The sequence below is a fragment of the Salvelinus namaycush genome, chromosome 2 (genome assembly GCF_016432855.1).
Source record: "Salvelinus namaycush isolate Seneca chromosome 2, SaNama_1.0, whole genome shotgun sequence".
NCBI classification, from domain to species: domain Eukaryota; kingdom Metazoa; phylum Chordata; class Actinopteri; order Salmoniformes; family Salmonidae; genus Salvelinus; species Salvelinus namaycush.
In genome coordinates, this window is record NC_052308.1 from 73,878,723 (window position 1) to 73,894,730 (window position 16,008).

At 46.7% G+C, this 16,008-nt stretch overlaps 1 protein-coding gene across 1 annotated transcript in view; it reads left to right on the forward strand.

The window, feature by feature from the left end:
* The first annotated feature begins 11,432 nt into the window (after positions 1-11,432).
* LOC120018250 (polycystin-1-like) overlaps positions 11,433-16,008 on the forward strand; it is a 35,631-nt gene continuing 31,055 nt past the window's right edge. Inside the window, exon 1 of the mRNA XM_038961350.1 lies at positions 11,433-11,894. Coding sequence (XP_038817278.1) covers positions 11,605-11,894 — 290 coding nt within the window. The 5' untranslated portion in view covers positions 11,433-11,604. The remainder of the gene's footprint in view (positions 11,895-16,008) is intronic.

The window sequence follows — 16,008 nt, forward strand, 5'->3', positions numbered from 1 at the left end:
AGGTAGGAAGACTGATACAGTCATGGGTAGGAAGACTGAATACAGTTCAGGATAGGAAGACTGATACACAGTCAGGTAGAAGACTGAGACACAGTCAGGTAGAAGACTGACACAGTCAGGTAGGAAGACTGGACACACACATAGTCAGGTAGGAAGATGACACAGTCAAGTAGTGAAGATTGACACCATATTCAGGTAGAAAGACTGACACACACATAGCAAGTAGGAAGACTTATACACAGTAGGTAGGAAGACTGACACAGTCAGGTGGAAGACTGACACCACACATAGTCAGGTAGGAAGGACTGACACAGTTCAGGTAGGAAGACTGACACATAGTCAGGATAGGAAGACTGACACACACACCTCTAGTCAGGTAGGAAGGACTGACCACACAGTCAGTAGTGGAAGACTGACACACCGCACAGTCAGGTAGGAAGACTGAACAGTCAGGTAGGAAGACTGACACACACACAGTCGGGTAGGAAGACTGATACACAGTCAGGTAGGAAGACTGATACACAGTCGGGTAGGAAGACTGATACACAGTCAGGTAGGAAAACCCGACACACAGTCAGGTAGAAAGACTGATACACACACAGTCAGGTAGGAAGACTGACACACACACAGTCAGGTAGGAAGATTGACACAGTCGGGTAGGAAGACTGATACACAGTCAGGTAGGAAGACTGACACATAATCAGGTAGGAAGACTGACACACACACAGTCAGGTAGAAAGACTAACACAGTCAGGTAGGAAGACTGATACACACACAGTCAGGTAGGAAGACTGACACAGTCAGGTAGGAAGACTGATACACACAGTCAAGTAGGAAGACTGACACAGTCGGGTAGGAAGACTGATACACAGTCAGGTAGGAAGACTGACACATAGTCAAGTAGGAAGACTGATACACAGTCAGGTAGGAAGACTGACACAGTCAGGTAGGAAGACTGACACACATATAGTCAGGTAGGAAGACTGACACAGTCAGGTAGGAAGACTGACACATAGTCAGGTAGGAGGACTGACACACACACAGTCAGGTAGGAAGACTGACACACAGTCAGGTAGGAAGACTGACACACACACAGTCAGGTAGGAAGACTGACACAGTCAGGTAGGAAGACTGACACACACACAGTCGGGTAGGAAGACTGATACACAGTCAGGTAGGAAGACTGATACACAGTCGGGTAGGAAGACTGATACACAGTCAGGTAGGAAGACCCGACACACAGTCAGGTAGAAAGACTGACACACACACAGTCGGGTAGGAAGACTGATACACAGTCGGGTAGGAAGACTGATACACAGTCGGGTAGGAAGACTGATACACAGTCAGGTAGGAAGTCCCGACACACAGTCAGGTAGAAAGACTGACACACACACAGTCAGGTAGGAAGAGTGATACACAGTCAGGTAGGAAGACTGATACACAGTCGGGTAGGAAGACTGATACACAGTCAGGTAGGAAGACTGACACACACACAGTCGGGTAGGAAGACTGATACACAGTCAGGTAGGAAGACTGATACACAGTCGGGTAGGAAGACTGATACACAGTCAGGTAGGAAGACCCGACACACAGTCAGGTAGAAAGACTGACACACACACAGTCAGGTAGGAAGACTGACACACAGTCAGGTAGGAAGACTGATACACAGTCGGGTAGGAAGACTGATACACAGTCGGGTAGGAAGACTGATACACAGTCAGGTAGGAAGACCCGACACACAGTCAGGTAGAAAGACTGACACACACACAGTCAGGTAGGAAGACTGATACACAGTCAGGTAGGAAGACTGATACACACACAGTCAGGTAGGAAGACTGATACACAGTCAGGTAGGAAGACTGACACACAGTCAGGTAGGAAGACTGACACACAGTCAGGTAGGAAGACTGATACACACACAGTCAGGTAGGAAGACCCGACACACAGTCAGGTAGGAAGACTGATACCACACAGTCAGGTAGGAAGACTGATACACAGTCAGGTAGGAAGACTGACACATAGTCAGGTAGGAAGACTGATACAGTCAGGTAGGAAGACTGACACACACACAGTCAGGTAGGAAGACTGATACACACACAGTCAGGTAGGAAGACTGATACACACACAGTCAGGTAGGAAGACTGACACAGTCAGGTAGGAAGACTGATACACACACAGTCAGGTAGGAAGACTGACACAGTCAGGTAGGAAGACTGACACACACACAGTCAGGTAGGAAGACTGACACACACACAGTCAGGTAGGAAGACTGACACATAGTCAGGTAGGAAGACTGACACAGTCAGGTAGGAAGACTGACACATAGTCAGTTAGGAAGACTGACACACACACAGTCAGGTAGGAAGACTGATACAGTCAGGTAGGAAGACTGACACAGTCAGGTAGGAAGACTGACACACAGTCAGGTAGAAAGACTGATACACACACAGTCAGGTAGGAAGACTGACACACACACAGTCAGGTAGGAAGACTGATACACACATAGTCAGGTAGGAAGACTGATACAGTCTGGTAGGAAGACTGACACAGTCAGGTAGGAAGACTGATACACACACAGTCAGGTAGGAAGACTGATACACAGTCAGGTAGGAAGATTGACACACAGTCAGGAAGGAAGACTGATACACACAGTCAGGTAGGAAGACTGACACACACAGTCAGGTAGGAAGACTGATACACACAGTCAGGTAGGAAGACTGATACACACACAGTCAGGTAGGAAGACTGACACACACATAGTCAGGTAGGAAGACTGACACACACACAGTCAGGTAGGAAGACTGACACACACATAGTCAGGTAGGAAGACTGACACAGTCAGGTAGGAAGACTGATACACACAGTCAGGTAGGAAGACTGATACACAGTCAGGTAGGAAGACTGACACAGTCAGGTAGGAAGACTGACACAGTCAGGTAGGAAGACTGACACAGTCAGGTAGGAAGACTGACACAGTCAGGTAGGAAGACTGATACACAGTCAGGTAGGAAGACTGATACACAGTCAGGTAGGAAGACTGACACAGTCAGGTAGGAAGACTGACACACACATAGTCAGGTAGGAAGACTGACACAGTCAGGTAGGAAGACTGACACATAGTCAGGTAGGAAGACCCGACACACAGTCAGGTAGAAAGACTGACACACACAGTCAGGTAGGAAGACTGACACACAGTCAGGTAGGAAGTCTGATACACACACAGTCAGGTAGGAAGACCCGACACACAGTCAGGTAGGAAGACTGATACACACAGTCAGGTAGGAAGACTGACACAGTCAGGTAGGAAGACTGACACACACACAGTCGGGTAGGAAGACTGATACACAGTCGGGTAGGAAGACTGATACACAGTCAGGTAGGAAGACTGACACACAGTCAGGTAGGAAGACTGACACATAGTCAGGTAGGAAGACTGACACACACACAGTCAGGTAGGAAGACTGATACAGTCAGGTAGGAAGACTGACACACACACAGTCAGGTAGGAAGACTGATACACACATAGTCAGGTAGGAAGACTGATACAGTCTGGTAGGAAGACTGACACAGTCAGGTAGGAAGACTGATACACACACAGTCAGGTAGGAAGACTGACACACAGTCAGGTAGGAAGACTGACACACACACAGGTAGGAAGACTGAAACACACACAGTCGGGTAGGAAGACTGACACAGTCAGGTAGGAAGACTGATAGACACACACAGTCGGGTAGGAAGACTGATACACACACAGTCAGGTAGGAAGACTGACACACACACAGTCAGGTAGGAAGACTGACACACACAGTCAGGTAGGAAGACTGACACACACAGTCAGGTAGGAAGACTGACACACACAGTCAGGTAGGAAGACTGATACACACAGTCAGGTAGGAAGACTGATACACAGTCAGGTAGGAAGACTGACACAGTCAGGTAGGAAGACTGATACAGTCAGGTAGGAAGACTGATACAGTCAGGTAGGAAGACTGACACAGTCAGGTAGGAAGACTGATACACAGTCAGGTAGGAAGACTGATACACAGTCAGGTAGGAAGACTGACACAGTCAGGTAGGAAGACTGACACACACATAGTCAGGTAGGAAGACTGACACAGTCAGGTAGGAAGACTGACACATAGTCAGGTAGAAAGACTGACACACACATAGTCAGGTAGGAAGACTGATACACAGTCAGGTAGGAAGACTGACACACACATAGTCAGGTAGGAAGACTGACACAGTCAGGTAGGAAGACTGACACATAGTCAGGTAGGAAGACTGACACACACACAGTCAGGTAGGAAGACTGACACACAGTCAGGTAGGAAGACTGACACACACACAGTCAGGTAGGAAGACTGACACAGTCAGGTAGGAAGACTGACACACACACAGTCGGGTAGGAAGACTGATACACAGTCGGGTAGGAAGACTGATACACAGTCAGGTAGGAAGACTGACACACAGACAGGTAGGAAGACTGATACACAGTCAGGTAGGAAGACTGATACACAGTCAGGTAGGAAGACTGACACATAGTCAGGTAGGAAGACTGACACACAGTCAGGTAGGAAGACTGATACACAGTCAGGTAGGAAGACTGATACACAGTCGGGTAGGAAGACTGATACACAGTCAGGTAGGAAGACTGATACATAGTCAGGTAGGAAGACTGACACACACATAGTCAGGTAGGAAGACTGACACAGTCAGGTAGGAAGACTGACACATAGTCAGGTAGAAAGACTGACACACACATAGTCAAGTAGGAAGACTGATACACAGTCAGGTAGGAAGACTGACACAGTCAGGTAGGAAGACTGACACACACATAGTCAGGTAGGAAGACTGACACAGTCAGGTAGGAAGACTGACACACACATAGTCAGGTAGGAAGACTGACACACACACAGTCAGGTAGGAAGACTGACACACACACAGTCAGGTAGGAAGACTGACACAGTCAGGTAGGAAGACTGACACACACACAGTCGGGTAGGAAGACTGATACACAGTCAGGTAGGAAGACTGATACACAGTCGGGTAGGAAGACTGATACACAGTCAGGTAGGAAGACCCGACACACAGTCAGGTAGAAAGACTGATACACACACAGTCAGGTAGGAAGACTGACACACACACAGTCAGGTAGGAAGACTGACACAGTCGGGTAGGAAGACTGATACACAGTCAGGTAGGAAGACTGACACATAGTCAGGTAGAAAGACTGACACAGTCAGGTAGGAAGACTGATACACACACAGTCAGGTAGGAAGACTGACACAGTCAGGTAGGAAGACTGATACACACACAGTCAGGTAGGAAGACTGACACAGTCAGGTAGGAAGACTGACACAGTCAGGTAGGAAGACTGACACAGTCAGGTAGGAAGACTGACACAGTCAGGTAGGAAGACTGATAGACACACACAGTCGGGTAGGAAGACTGATACACAGTCAGGTAGGAAGACTGATACATAGTCAGGTAGAAAGACTGACACAGTCAGGTAGGAAGACTGACACACACACAGTCAGGTAGGAAGACTGACACAGTCGGGTAGGAAGACTGACACAGTCAGGTAGGAAGACTGATAGACACACACAGTCGGGTAGGAAGACTGATACACAGTCAGGTAGGAAGACTGACACATAGTCAGGTAGAAAGACTGACACAGTCAGGTAGGAAGACTGATACACACACAGTCAGGTAGGAAGACTGACACACACACAGTCAGGTAGGAAGACTGACACACACACAGTCAGGTAGGAAGACTGACACAGTCGGGTAGGAAGACTGATACACAGTCAGGTAGGAAGACTGACACATAGTCAGGTAGGAAGACTGATACACAGTCAGGTAGGAAGACTGACACAGTCGGGTAGGAAGACTGATACACAGTCAGGTAGGAAGACTGACACAGTCAGGTAGGAAGACTGATACACAGTCAGGTAGGAAGACTGACACACACATAGTCAGGTAGGAAGACTGACACAGTCAGGTAGGAAGACTGACACATAGTCAGGTAGAAAGACTGACACACACATAGTCAAGTAGGAAGACTGATACACAGTCAGGTAGGAAGACTGACAGAGTCAGGTAGGAAGACTGACACACACATAGTCAGGTAGGAAGACTGACACAGTCAGGTAGGAAGACTGACACATAGTCAGGTAGGAAGACTGACACACACACAGTCAGGTAGGAAGACTGACACACAGTCAGGTAGGAAGACTGACACACACACAGTCAGGTAGGAAGACTGACACAGTCAGGTAGAAAGACTGACACACACACAGTCGGGTAGGAAGACTGACACACAGTCAGGTAGAAAGACTGATACACAGTCAGGTAGGAAGACCCGACACACAGTCAGGTAGAAAGACTGACACACACACACACAGTCAGGTAGGAAGACTGACACACAGTCAGGTAGGAAGACTGATACACACACAGTCAGGTAGGAAGACCCGACACACAGTCAGGTAGGAAGACTGATACACACAGTCAGGTAGGAAGACTGACACAGTCAGGTAGGAAGACTGATACACAGTCAGGTAGGAAGACCCGACACACAGTCAGGTAGGAAGACTGATACACACAGTCAGGTAGGAAGACTGACACACACAGTCAGGTAGGAAGACTGATACACACAGTCAGGTAGGAAGACTGACACAGTCAGGTAGGAAGACTGATACACAGTCAGGTAGGAAGACTGATACACAGTCAGGTAGGAAGACTGACACAGTCAGGTAGGAAGACTGATACACAGTCAGGTAGGAAGACTGATACAGTCAGGTAGGAAGACTGACACACAGTCAGGTAGGAAGACTGATACACAGTCAGGTAGGAAGACTGACACAGTCAGGTAGGAAGACTGACACAGTCAGGTAGGAAGACTGACACACACATAGTCATCTAGGAAGACTGATACACAGTCAGGTAGGAAGACTGACACAGTCAGGTAGGAAGACTGACACAGTCAGGTAGGAAGACTGACACACACACAGTCAGGTAGGAAGACTGACACACACATAGTCAGGTAGGAAGACTGACACAGTCAGGTAGGAAGACTGACACATAGTCAGGTAGGAAGACTGACACACACACAGTCAGGTAGGAAGACTGACACACAGTCAGGTAGGAAGACTGACACACACACAGTCAGGTAGGAAGACTGACACAGTCAGGTAGGAAGACTGACACACACACAGTCGGGTAGGAAGACTGATACACAGTCAGGTAGGAAGACTGATACACAGTCAGGTAGGAAGACTGACACACACACAGTCAGGTAGGAAGACTGATACACAGTCGGGTAGGAAGACTGATACACAGTCAGGTAGGAAGACCCGACACACAGTCAGGTAGAAAGACTGACACACACACAGTCAGGTAGGAAGACTGACACACAGTCAGGTAGGAAGACTGATACACAGTCGGGTAGGAATACTGATACACAGTCAGGTAGGAAGACTGATACACAGTCAGGTAGGAAGACTGACACACAGTCAGGTAGAAAGACTGACACACACACAGTCAGGTAGGAAGACTGACACACAGTCAGGTAGGAAGACTGATACACACACAGTCAGGTAGGAAGACCCGACACACAGTCAGGTAGGAAGACTGATACACACACAGTCAGGTAGGAAGACTGATACACAGTCAGGTAGGAAGACTGACACATAGTCAGGTAGGAAGACTGATACAGTCAGGTAGGAAGACTGATACACACACAGTCAGGTAGGAAGACTGACACAGTCAGGTAGGAAGACTGACACACACACAGTCAGGTAGGAAGACTGACACATAGTCAGGTAGGAAGACTGACACAGTCAGGTAGAACGACTGACACATAGTCAGTTAGGAAGACTGACACACACACAGTCAGGTAGGAAGACTGATACAGTCAGGTAGGAAGACTGACACAGTCAGGTAGGAAGACTGACACACAGTCAGGTAGAAAGACTGACACACACACAGTCAGGTAGGAAGACTGATACACAGTCAGGTAGGAAGACTGACACACAGTCAGGTAGGAAGACTGACACACACACAGTCAGGTAGGAAGACTGACACACACACAGTCAGGTAGGAAGACTGACACACACATAGTCAGGTAGGAAGACTGATACACAGTCAGGTAGGAAGACTGATACACAGTCAGGTAGGAAGACTGATACAGTCAGGTAGGAAGACTGATACACAGTCAGGTAGGAAGACTGATACACAGTCAGGTAGGAAGACTGATACAGTCAGGTAGGAAGACTGATACAGTCAGGTAGGAAGACTGATACACAGTCAGGTAGGAAGACTGATACACAGTCGGGTAGGAAGACTGATACAGTCAGGTAGGAAGACTGATACACAGTCAGGTAGGAAGACTGATACACAGTCAGGTAGGAAGACTGACACAGTCAGGTAGGAAGACTGACATGTTGGAACTGTAATGACAGGGGCTGAAGCTTTGACAGCAGTGTTTGTGCGCGTGCGTGTGCTTGTGCGCGTGTGTGACTGCAAAGCTTTATTATTTAAGTGTATTTATTAAATCACTTTTGGAAGCAGCAAACACAGAGTAAACAGACTTCAATCTGTCTTTCTTTAGTCATTATTTTGTCCAGCTGCTATGTTACTGTACCTTTGGCTACAACTAATTACTCTACCTCTCTCTCTCTCTCTCTCTCTCTCTTTCTCTCTCTCTCTCTCTCTCTCTCTCTCTCTCTCTCTCTCTCTCTCTCTTTCTCTCTCTCTCTCTCTCTCTCTCTCTCTCTCTCTCTCTCTCTCTCTCTCTCTCTCTCTCTCTCTCTCTCTCTCTCTCTCTTGTCTCTCTCTCTTGTCTCTCTCTCTTGTCTCTCTCTCTCTCTCTCTCTCTCTCTCTCTCTCTCTCTCTCTCTCTCTTTCTCTCAACCTTCCTACAGTCCTGTAATAACATTGTCTGAGGCCCCAGCAGTAAGTACTGTTTTCCTGACTAGGAAACCCTCCCCATAACCAAACAGAAGCCCAGCCCAGCACCCTCTCCCTCAGCCCAGCCCACTCCAACTAACCCATTTAAACCAGTTGAATCCAGTGCACATACCCAAGCCCATTCCAGTTCACATAACCAATTCCAGTTCAGGCCACTTCACCCAACCCATTTAAACCAATCCAATCCAGTCTACGTACTTCAGCCTAACCCAGCCAAGCCTAACCCAGCCAAGTCTAACCCAGCCAAGCCTAACCCAGCCAAGCCTAACCCTATCCAGCTTAGCCCAGTCCTGTATTGTGCCAGACCTTGCTGTCGCTTTGGCTCTAGTTGTGTCTCTGTCTGGCTCTGTAGTTGGGGCAGGACTGTGTGTTGTTGTCTGGGGTGGTCTGGGGTGAAGGCTCAGTGGGTTTGGCTGGATATGGAACGGGCTGGAGATGGAACGGGCCGGAGGCTGGGCTGTTGTTGGGTATAAGGCTCTATAGCGGCAGCTCTGTGAGTGCTGAGCTGCAGGCTGGGCCGGGTGTGTGTGTGTGTGTGTGTGTGTGTGTGTGTGTGTGTGTGTGTGTGTGTGTGTGTGTGTGTGTGTGTGTGTGTGTGTGTGTGTGTGTGTGTGTGTTAGATAGGGTGGGCCAACATAAGCAGCACCGGGAACGTCCCCCTCGCGTGCCCCAGCAGCAGAACAGGAAATGGGAGAAAGGGGGAGAAGAGAGGGAGGAGTGTGTGTACGTACCCGTGTATGAAAGTGAGTTAGTGAGATTGTTTGATTTTAATTTATTGAGAGAAAAGATAGTGGGATGTAAGTTAAATATAATATCTCACCTGCATAAAGCTATAACACCTGCTCAGACTGTGGACTGGCTTACTGACTGGCTGAGTGACTGGCTGACTGAAAGAGTGACTGGCTGACTGAAATAGTGACTGGCTGACTGAATGAGTGACTGACTGGCTGACTGAAAGAGTGACTGGCTGACTGAATGAGTGACTGACTGGCTGAGTGAATGAGTGACTGACTGGCTGACTGACTGACTGAAAGAGTGACTGACTGGCTGAGTGAATGACTGGCTGAGTGAATGTGTGACTGGCTGACTGAAAGAGTGACTGACTGGCTGAGTGAATGAGTGACTGACTGGCTGAATGACTGACTGGCTGACTGACTGGCTGAATGAGTGACTGGCTGACTGAATGAGTGACTGACTGGCTGAATGAGTGACTGGTTGAGTGAATAGGTGACTGGCTGACTGAAAGAGTGACTGGCTGACTGAAATAGTGACTGGCTGACTGAATGAGTGACTGACTGGCTGACTGAAAGAGTGACTGGCTGACTGAATGAGTGACTGACTGGCTGAGTGAATGAGTGACTGACTGGCTGACTGACTGACTGGCTGAGTGAATGACTGGCTGAGTGAATGTGTGACTGGCTGACTGAAAGAGTGACTGACTGGCTGACTGAATGAGTGACTGACTGGCTGAATGAGTGACTGGCTGACTGAATGAGTGACTGGCTGACTGAATGAGTGACTGACTGGCTGAATGAGTGACTGGTTGAGTGAATGAGTGACTGGCTGACTGAAAGAGTGACTGGCTGACTGAAAGAGTGACTGGCTGGGTGAGTGGCTGACTGTCTCCTATATTCCTAGAAGGCCAAGAACACAGCTGGACTGTTTAAAGGTGTTATCACATCATCATCATCACACACAATTAGATCCTCCCATCTAGGGACTGGACTGGAGGTGGGGAGAGGGGAGGATGTGTGTGGGGGGGGGGGGACAATTAGATCCTCCCATCTAGGGACTGGAGGTGGGGAGAGGGGAGGATGTGTGTGTGTGGGGGGACAATTAGATCCTCCCATCTAGGGAACGGACTGGAGGTGGGGAGAGGGGAGGATGTGTGTGTGTGGGGGGGGACAATTATATCCTCCCATCTAGGGAACGGACTGGAGGTGGGGAGGATGTGTGTGTGGGGGGGGGACAATTAGATCCTCCCATCTAGGGAACGGACTGGAGGTGGGGAGAGGGGAGGATGTGTGTGTGGGGGGGGGACTGTTAGATCCTCCCATCTAGGGAACGGACTGGAGGTGGGGAGAGGGGAGGATGTGTGTGTGTGTGGGGGGGGGGGGGGACTGTTTCAATAAAAAAAATATGATAATGTTTTGTTATTTTGAGTAGGCTAAAATATCTCTGGTGCGATTAAGGCTGATATGTTGATATGCAAGTACAAAACACATCATTGTATAACCAAATCCTTAAACGGATTACTTGTGTAATAATAATACATTATTGCGTGAGAAAAAAGTAGAATCTTTCTCCCAAGGAGCCCAAGAAGGAATCTGTGCGCTCGGTGTTTACTAGTAGAACTGCAGCGGGTGACGGCAGACAAAACAAGGCGGGAGAAAGGAAGTTGAAGGAACTTTTCTTCTCCTGAAAAAAGAAGAGCGCTGCTAGTTCCGTTATAACCACAGAGAACGGCGAAACGTCTACGAAAACCTGGGGAAGGTTAAAAAAACGGGTTTAAAAAAGTTAGTTGCGCTCTTAGCATGTTTTCACATGAAGAAATCCGTTAAAAAGCGACGAAACAAGTTCCCCCCCCCCAGTGCGAGGACCCTTCCAACATCAGAGGCGATGCGATGTGAGTGAGCTATGCCTTTTAGAAATGGACAGATTTTATCCAAGCGAAAACATGGCGCCTCTTTCCCCAAGTTTGGATTATTTTCCAGTCTGCTCTTCACTCTCTTTTGCCTGGAGGCATGGGGCTGGAGCCCAGCGCACGGGGACGGCGGCAGCGGTAGGAGTTGCGGGAGCCCGTGTCCCGGTAACTGTACGTGTGTTATTGCACCGGGGTCCCGGGAATCGTGCGTGGTTAATTGTACCAACATCGGTCTGGAGCGGGGACCAGCGGCGGGGGACCTCCCACCGGGAACTAACGTTCTGTAAGTAGCCTAGTGGTTGTAACGTTAGCATGTGACACTCCAGATGGGAAGCGGCGTGTGAGGTATGCCACCGCACCGCTCGGTAATTGACGTAACCCCGAGTGTGCCCCTTGGCACTTTCCCTCCGGTGGAGGAGGGATGGGGAGTTGGCATCTCCCGTGACGTAACATTTTAATTCTGAACACTCTTATTCAGTTGTTTGTATAGGTCGTTTGTTTGTGTGCCATTGGCTGGTGTTGAGGAAGATATCACACCGTTTCACTACAGATATGATACTCCAGAATAGACTGGCAGGCTGCCAGGCATGCTGTCATGGAAAGAGTTACGCCTCGATCACATCGACAGGGTTATTGCATTTTGGTACACCAGAAGTACATTCATTTCCAATTGAATGCTGCGTTTGCCTTGCAGCATTGCGTAGCAGAGGCAGTTCCAATGCGTTCTGTGTGGTACATCAATTCGATTTTTCGAACGTATGCCTCAAACTGTATTTGTAGACTGCCTGACGCCTCGATCACAGGCGTCAGGCAGTGATCGAATTGGTATGCAGCATTATCTGGATATGTGTGCAACAAATGTTCAACATTCACCTTCTGCTACCATTTATGTCAAGTCCTCTTACAGCATACAGTTTGACACATAAGTTCGATAAATCCAACGACTGCACCCCAACTGCCTCTGAACGCAATGCTGCAAGGCAAACGCAGCGTTCCATTGGAAATGAATGTCATTCTGGTGCACCGAAACGCAACGACGCTGTCGCTGTGACAGACATGGTAGCAGAAGGGGAATGTTGAACTTTTGTTGCACAATATCCAGATGATGCTGCGTACCATGTGTGATCGAACTGTTTTGATTCCATACTTTTGGTTTATAAGTTTATACTTTTGTTGTGCTTTGTTTTGAGTTTATACTTTTGTTGCGCTTTGTTTTGAGTTTATACTTTTGTTGCGCTTTGTGGCCTTTGATGCCAATTTGCAGTGAGTTACAATGTTGCAGTAGCAACGTAATAGCAATTTTGTAATGAGAGAAAGGACGTTATAATGGGGGGGGGGGGGGGGGGGGGGGTAGTAGCAATACTACTAGTAGTAGTAGTAGTAGCAATAGTAGTAATAGTAGCAATAGTACCTCTACTACTAGTAGTAGCAGTAACAATAGTAGTAGTAATAGTAACAGTAGTAGTAGTAGTAGTAACAGTAACAGGTAGTAGTAGTAATAGTAGTAGTAACAGTAGTAGTAGTAGTAATAGTAGTAGCAATAGTAGTAGTAATAGCAGTAGCAATAGTAGTAGTAATAGTAGTAGCAATAGTGGTAGTAACAGTAGTAGTAGTAATATTAGTATTAGTAATAGTAGTAGTAGTAACAGGAGTAGCATCAATAGTAGTAGTAATAGTAGTAGTAACAGTAGTAGTAACAGTAGTAGTAACAATAGTGGTAGTATTAGTAGTAGTAGTAATAGTAGTAGTAACAGTAGTAGTAGCAATAGTGTAGTAATAGTGGTAGTAACAGTAACAGGTAGTAGTAGTAACAGGAGTAGTAATAGTAGTAGTACCAGTAGTAGTAGCAATAGTAGTAGTAATAGTAGTAGTACCAGTAGTAGTAGCAATAGTAGTAGTAATAGTAGTAGTAGTAGTAGCAATAGTAGTAGTACTAGTAGTAGTAACAGTAGTAGTAACAGTAGTAGTAGTAATAGTAGTAGTAACAGTAGTAGTAGTAATAGTAATAGTAGTAGTAGTAACAGGAGTAGCAGCAATGGTAGTAGTAACAGTAGTAATAGTAATAGTTGTAGTAACAGGAGTAGTAGCAATAGTAGTAGTAATAGTAGTAGTAACAGTAACATGTATTAGTAGTAGTAACAGTACCATGTAGTAGTAGTAGTAGTAGTAGTAACAGTACCATGTAGTAGTAGTAGTAGTAATAGTAGTAACACGGGTAGTAGTAATAGTAGTAACACTAGTAGTAATAGTAGTAACACTAGTAGCAATAGTAGTAACACTAGTAGTAATAGTAGTAACACTAGTAGTAATAGTAGTAACACTAGTAGTAATAGTAGTAACACTAGTAGTAATAGTAGTAACACTAGTAGTAATAGTAGTAACACTAGTAGTAATAGTAGTAACACTAGTAGTAATAGTAGTAACACCAGTAGTAACACTGGTAGTAATAGTAGTAGTAGTAGTAATAGTAAAGGTAGTAGTAGTAGTAGTAGTAGGAGTAGTAGTAATAGTAGTAACACTAGTAGTAGTAACAGTAGTAACACCAGTAGTAACACTAGTAGTAGTAATAGTAATAACACTAGTAGTAATAGTAGTAGTAGTAATAGTAACAGGCAGTAGTGGTAGTAGTAGTAGTAGTAATAGTAGTAGTAGTAGTAACAGTAACAGGCAGTAGTGGTAGTAGTAGTAGTAGTAATAGTAGTAGTAGTAACAGTAACAGGTAATAGTAATAGTAGTAGTAGTAATAGTAGTAGTAGTAGTAATAGTAGTAGTAGTAACAGTAACAGGTAATAGTAATAGTAGTAGTAGTAGTAGTAACAGTAACAGGTAATAGTAGTAGTAGTAGTAATAGTAGTAGTAGTAACAGTAACAGGTAATAGTAATAGTAGTAGTAGTAATAGTAGTAGTAGTAACAGTAACAGGCAGTAGTGGTAGTAGTAGTAGTTGTCCAATACGTGTTTCTTCCTATGAATTGTGAATGTATTTATTCTTAGGAGAAATTGTCAGGTGTTTAATAGATATTGAGACAAATAACAAACATTGAGAACTTGTTTTGCATACTTGGTGTTTCCTCATCACATGGTGGGCAGCCTGATACTCCACCCATAGTGACCCTCAACTGGAAGTAGCTGCACCAGACCAAAGTGTTTCCTCATCACATGGTGGGCAGCCTGATACTCCACCCATAGTGACCCTCAACTGGAAGTAGCTGCACCAGACCAAAGTGCGTCACAGTCACATAGAACTCCGTTGAGCAACGTTGTAAGTTGTCCCCACGACAAATGACCAAAACAACAATAGTTCCAAGGCTAAAAGTTGGCCTCTGCGTCCTCCCTTCTCTGGCTGCCCGTTTTGAGAGGTGTTACGCTTCCAACACAGCAAAAGTGTGGTTGCGTTTTGGTCCACCAGAATGACATTCATTTCCAGTGAAACGCTGTGTTTGCCTTGCAGCGTTGCAGAGGCAGTTGCAGTGCGTTCGCTGTGGTGCTGGATTTATCCAACGTACGCGTCAAGCTGCTGTCGCTGTGGTGCTGGATTTATCCAACGTACGGGTCAAGCTGCTGTCGCTGTGGTGCTGGATTTATCCAACGTACGGGTCAAGCTGCTGTCGCTGTGGTGCTGGATTTATCCAACGTACGCGTCAAGCTGCTGTCGCTGTGGTGCTGGATTTATCCAACGTACGGGTCAAGCTGCTGTCGCTGTGGTGCTGGATTTATCCAACGTACGCGTCAAGCTGCTGTCGCTGTGGTGCTGGATTTATCCAACGTACGGGTCAAGCTGCTGTCGCTGTGGTGCTGGATTTATCCAACGTACGCATCAAGCTGCTGTCGCTGTGGTGCTGGATTTATCCAACGTACGCGTCAAGCTGCTGTCGCTGTGGTGCTGGATTTATCCAACGTACGCGTCAAGCTGCTGTCGCTGTGGTGCTGGATTTATCCAACGTACGCGTCAAGCTGCTGTCGCTGTGTTGGAAGCGTTAGTGCCTTAAGGCCTAGAAGTTCACCATCCAAGACAGCGGCCATCACATGTTGTTGTTTGGAGTTTGACCGGTGGGTAGCAGCCTACAAGGCGGGTCAGCTCTGAAGGCAGGCTGGAACATTCTGTCCTCTCGCTGCCTGACTGAAGGAGCATTGTATGTTATCAGTTTATTTTTCTCCACAAATCCTTTATGTTTGAACCTTCTCTCCATTCACTTTTAGGATAAATCTCTTCTCAAGGCTCTGGGTTATTCTGGAATACAAAACTTCTTGTGTTTTAAACGAACTGTTCAGGTTTTAGAAGTGAACTGCAGCATGGCATTTATTTAGGTCAGATCTGGCTACTGCCTGGGGGAATAAGGTGTATATAGGCCTATACATAGTAATGTTAATCCTACTGCCTGGGGGAATAAGGTGTAT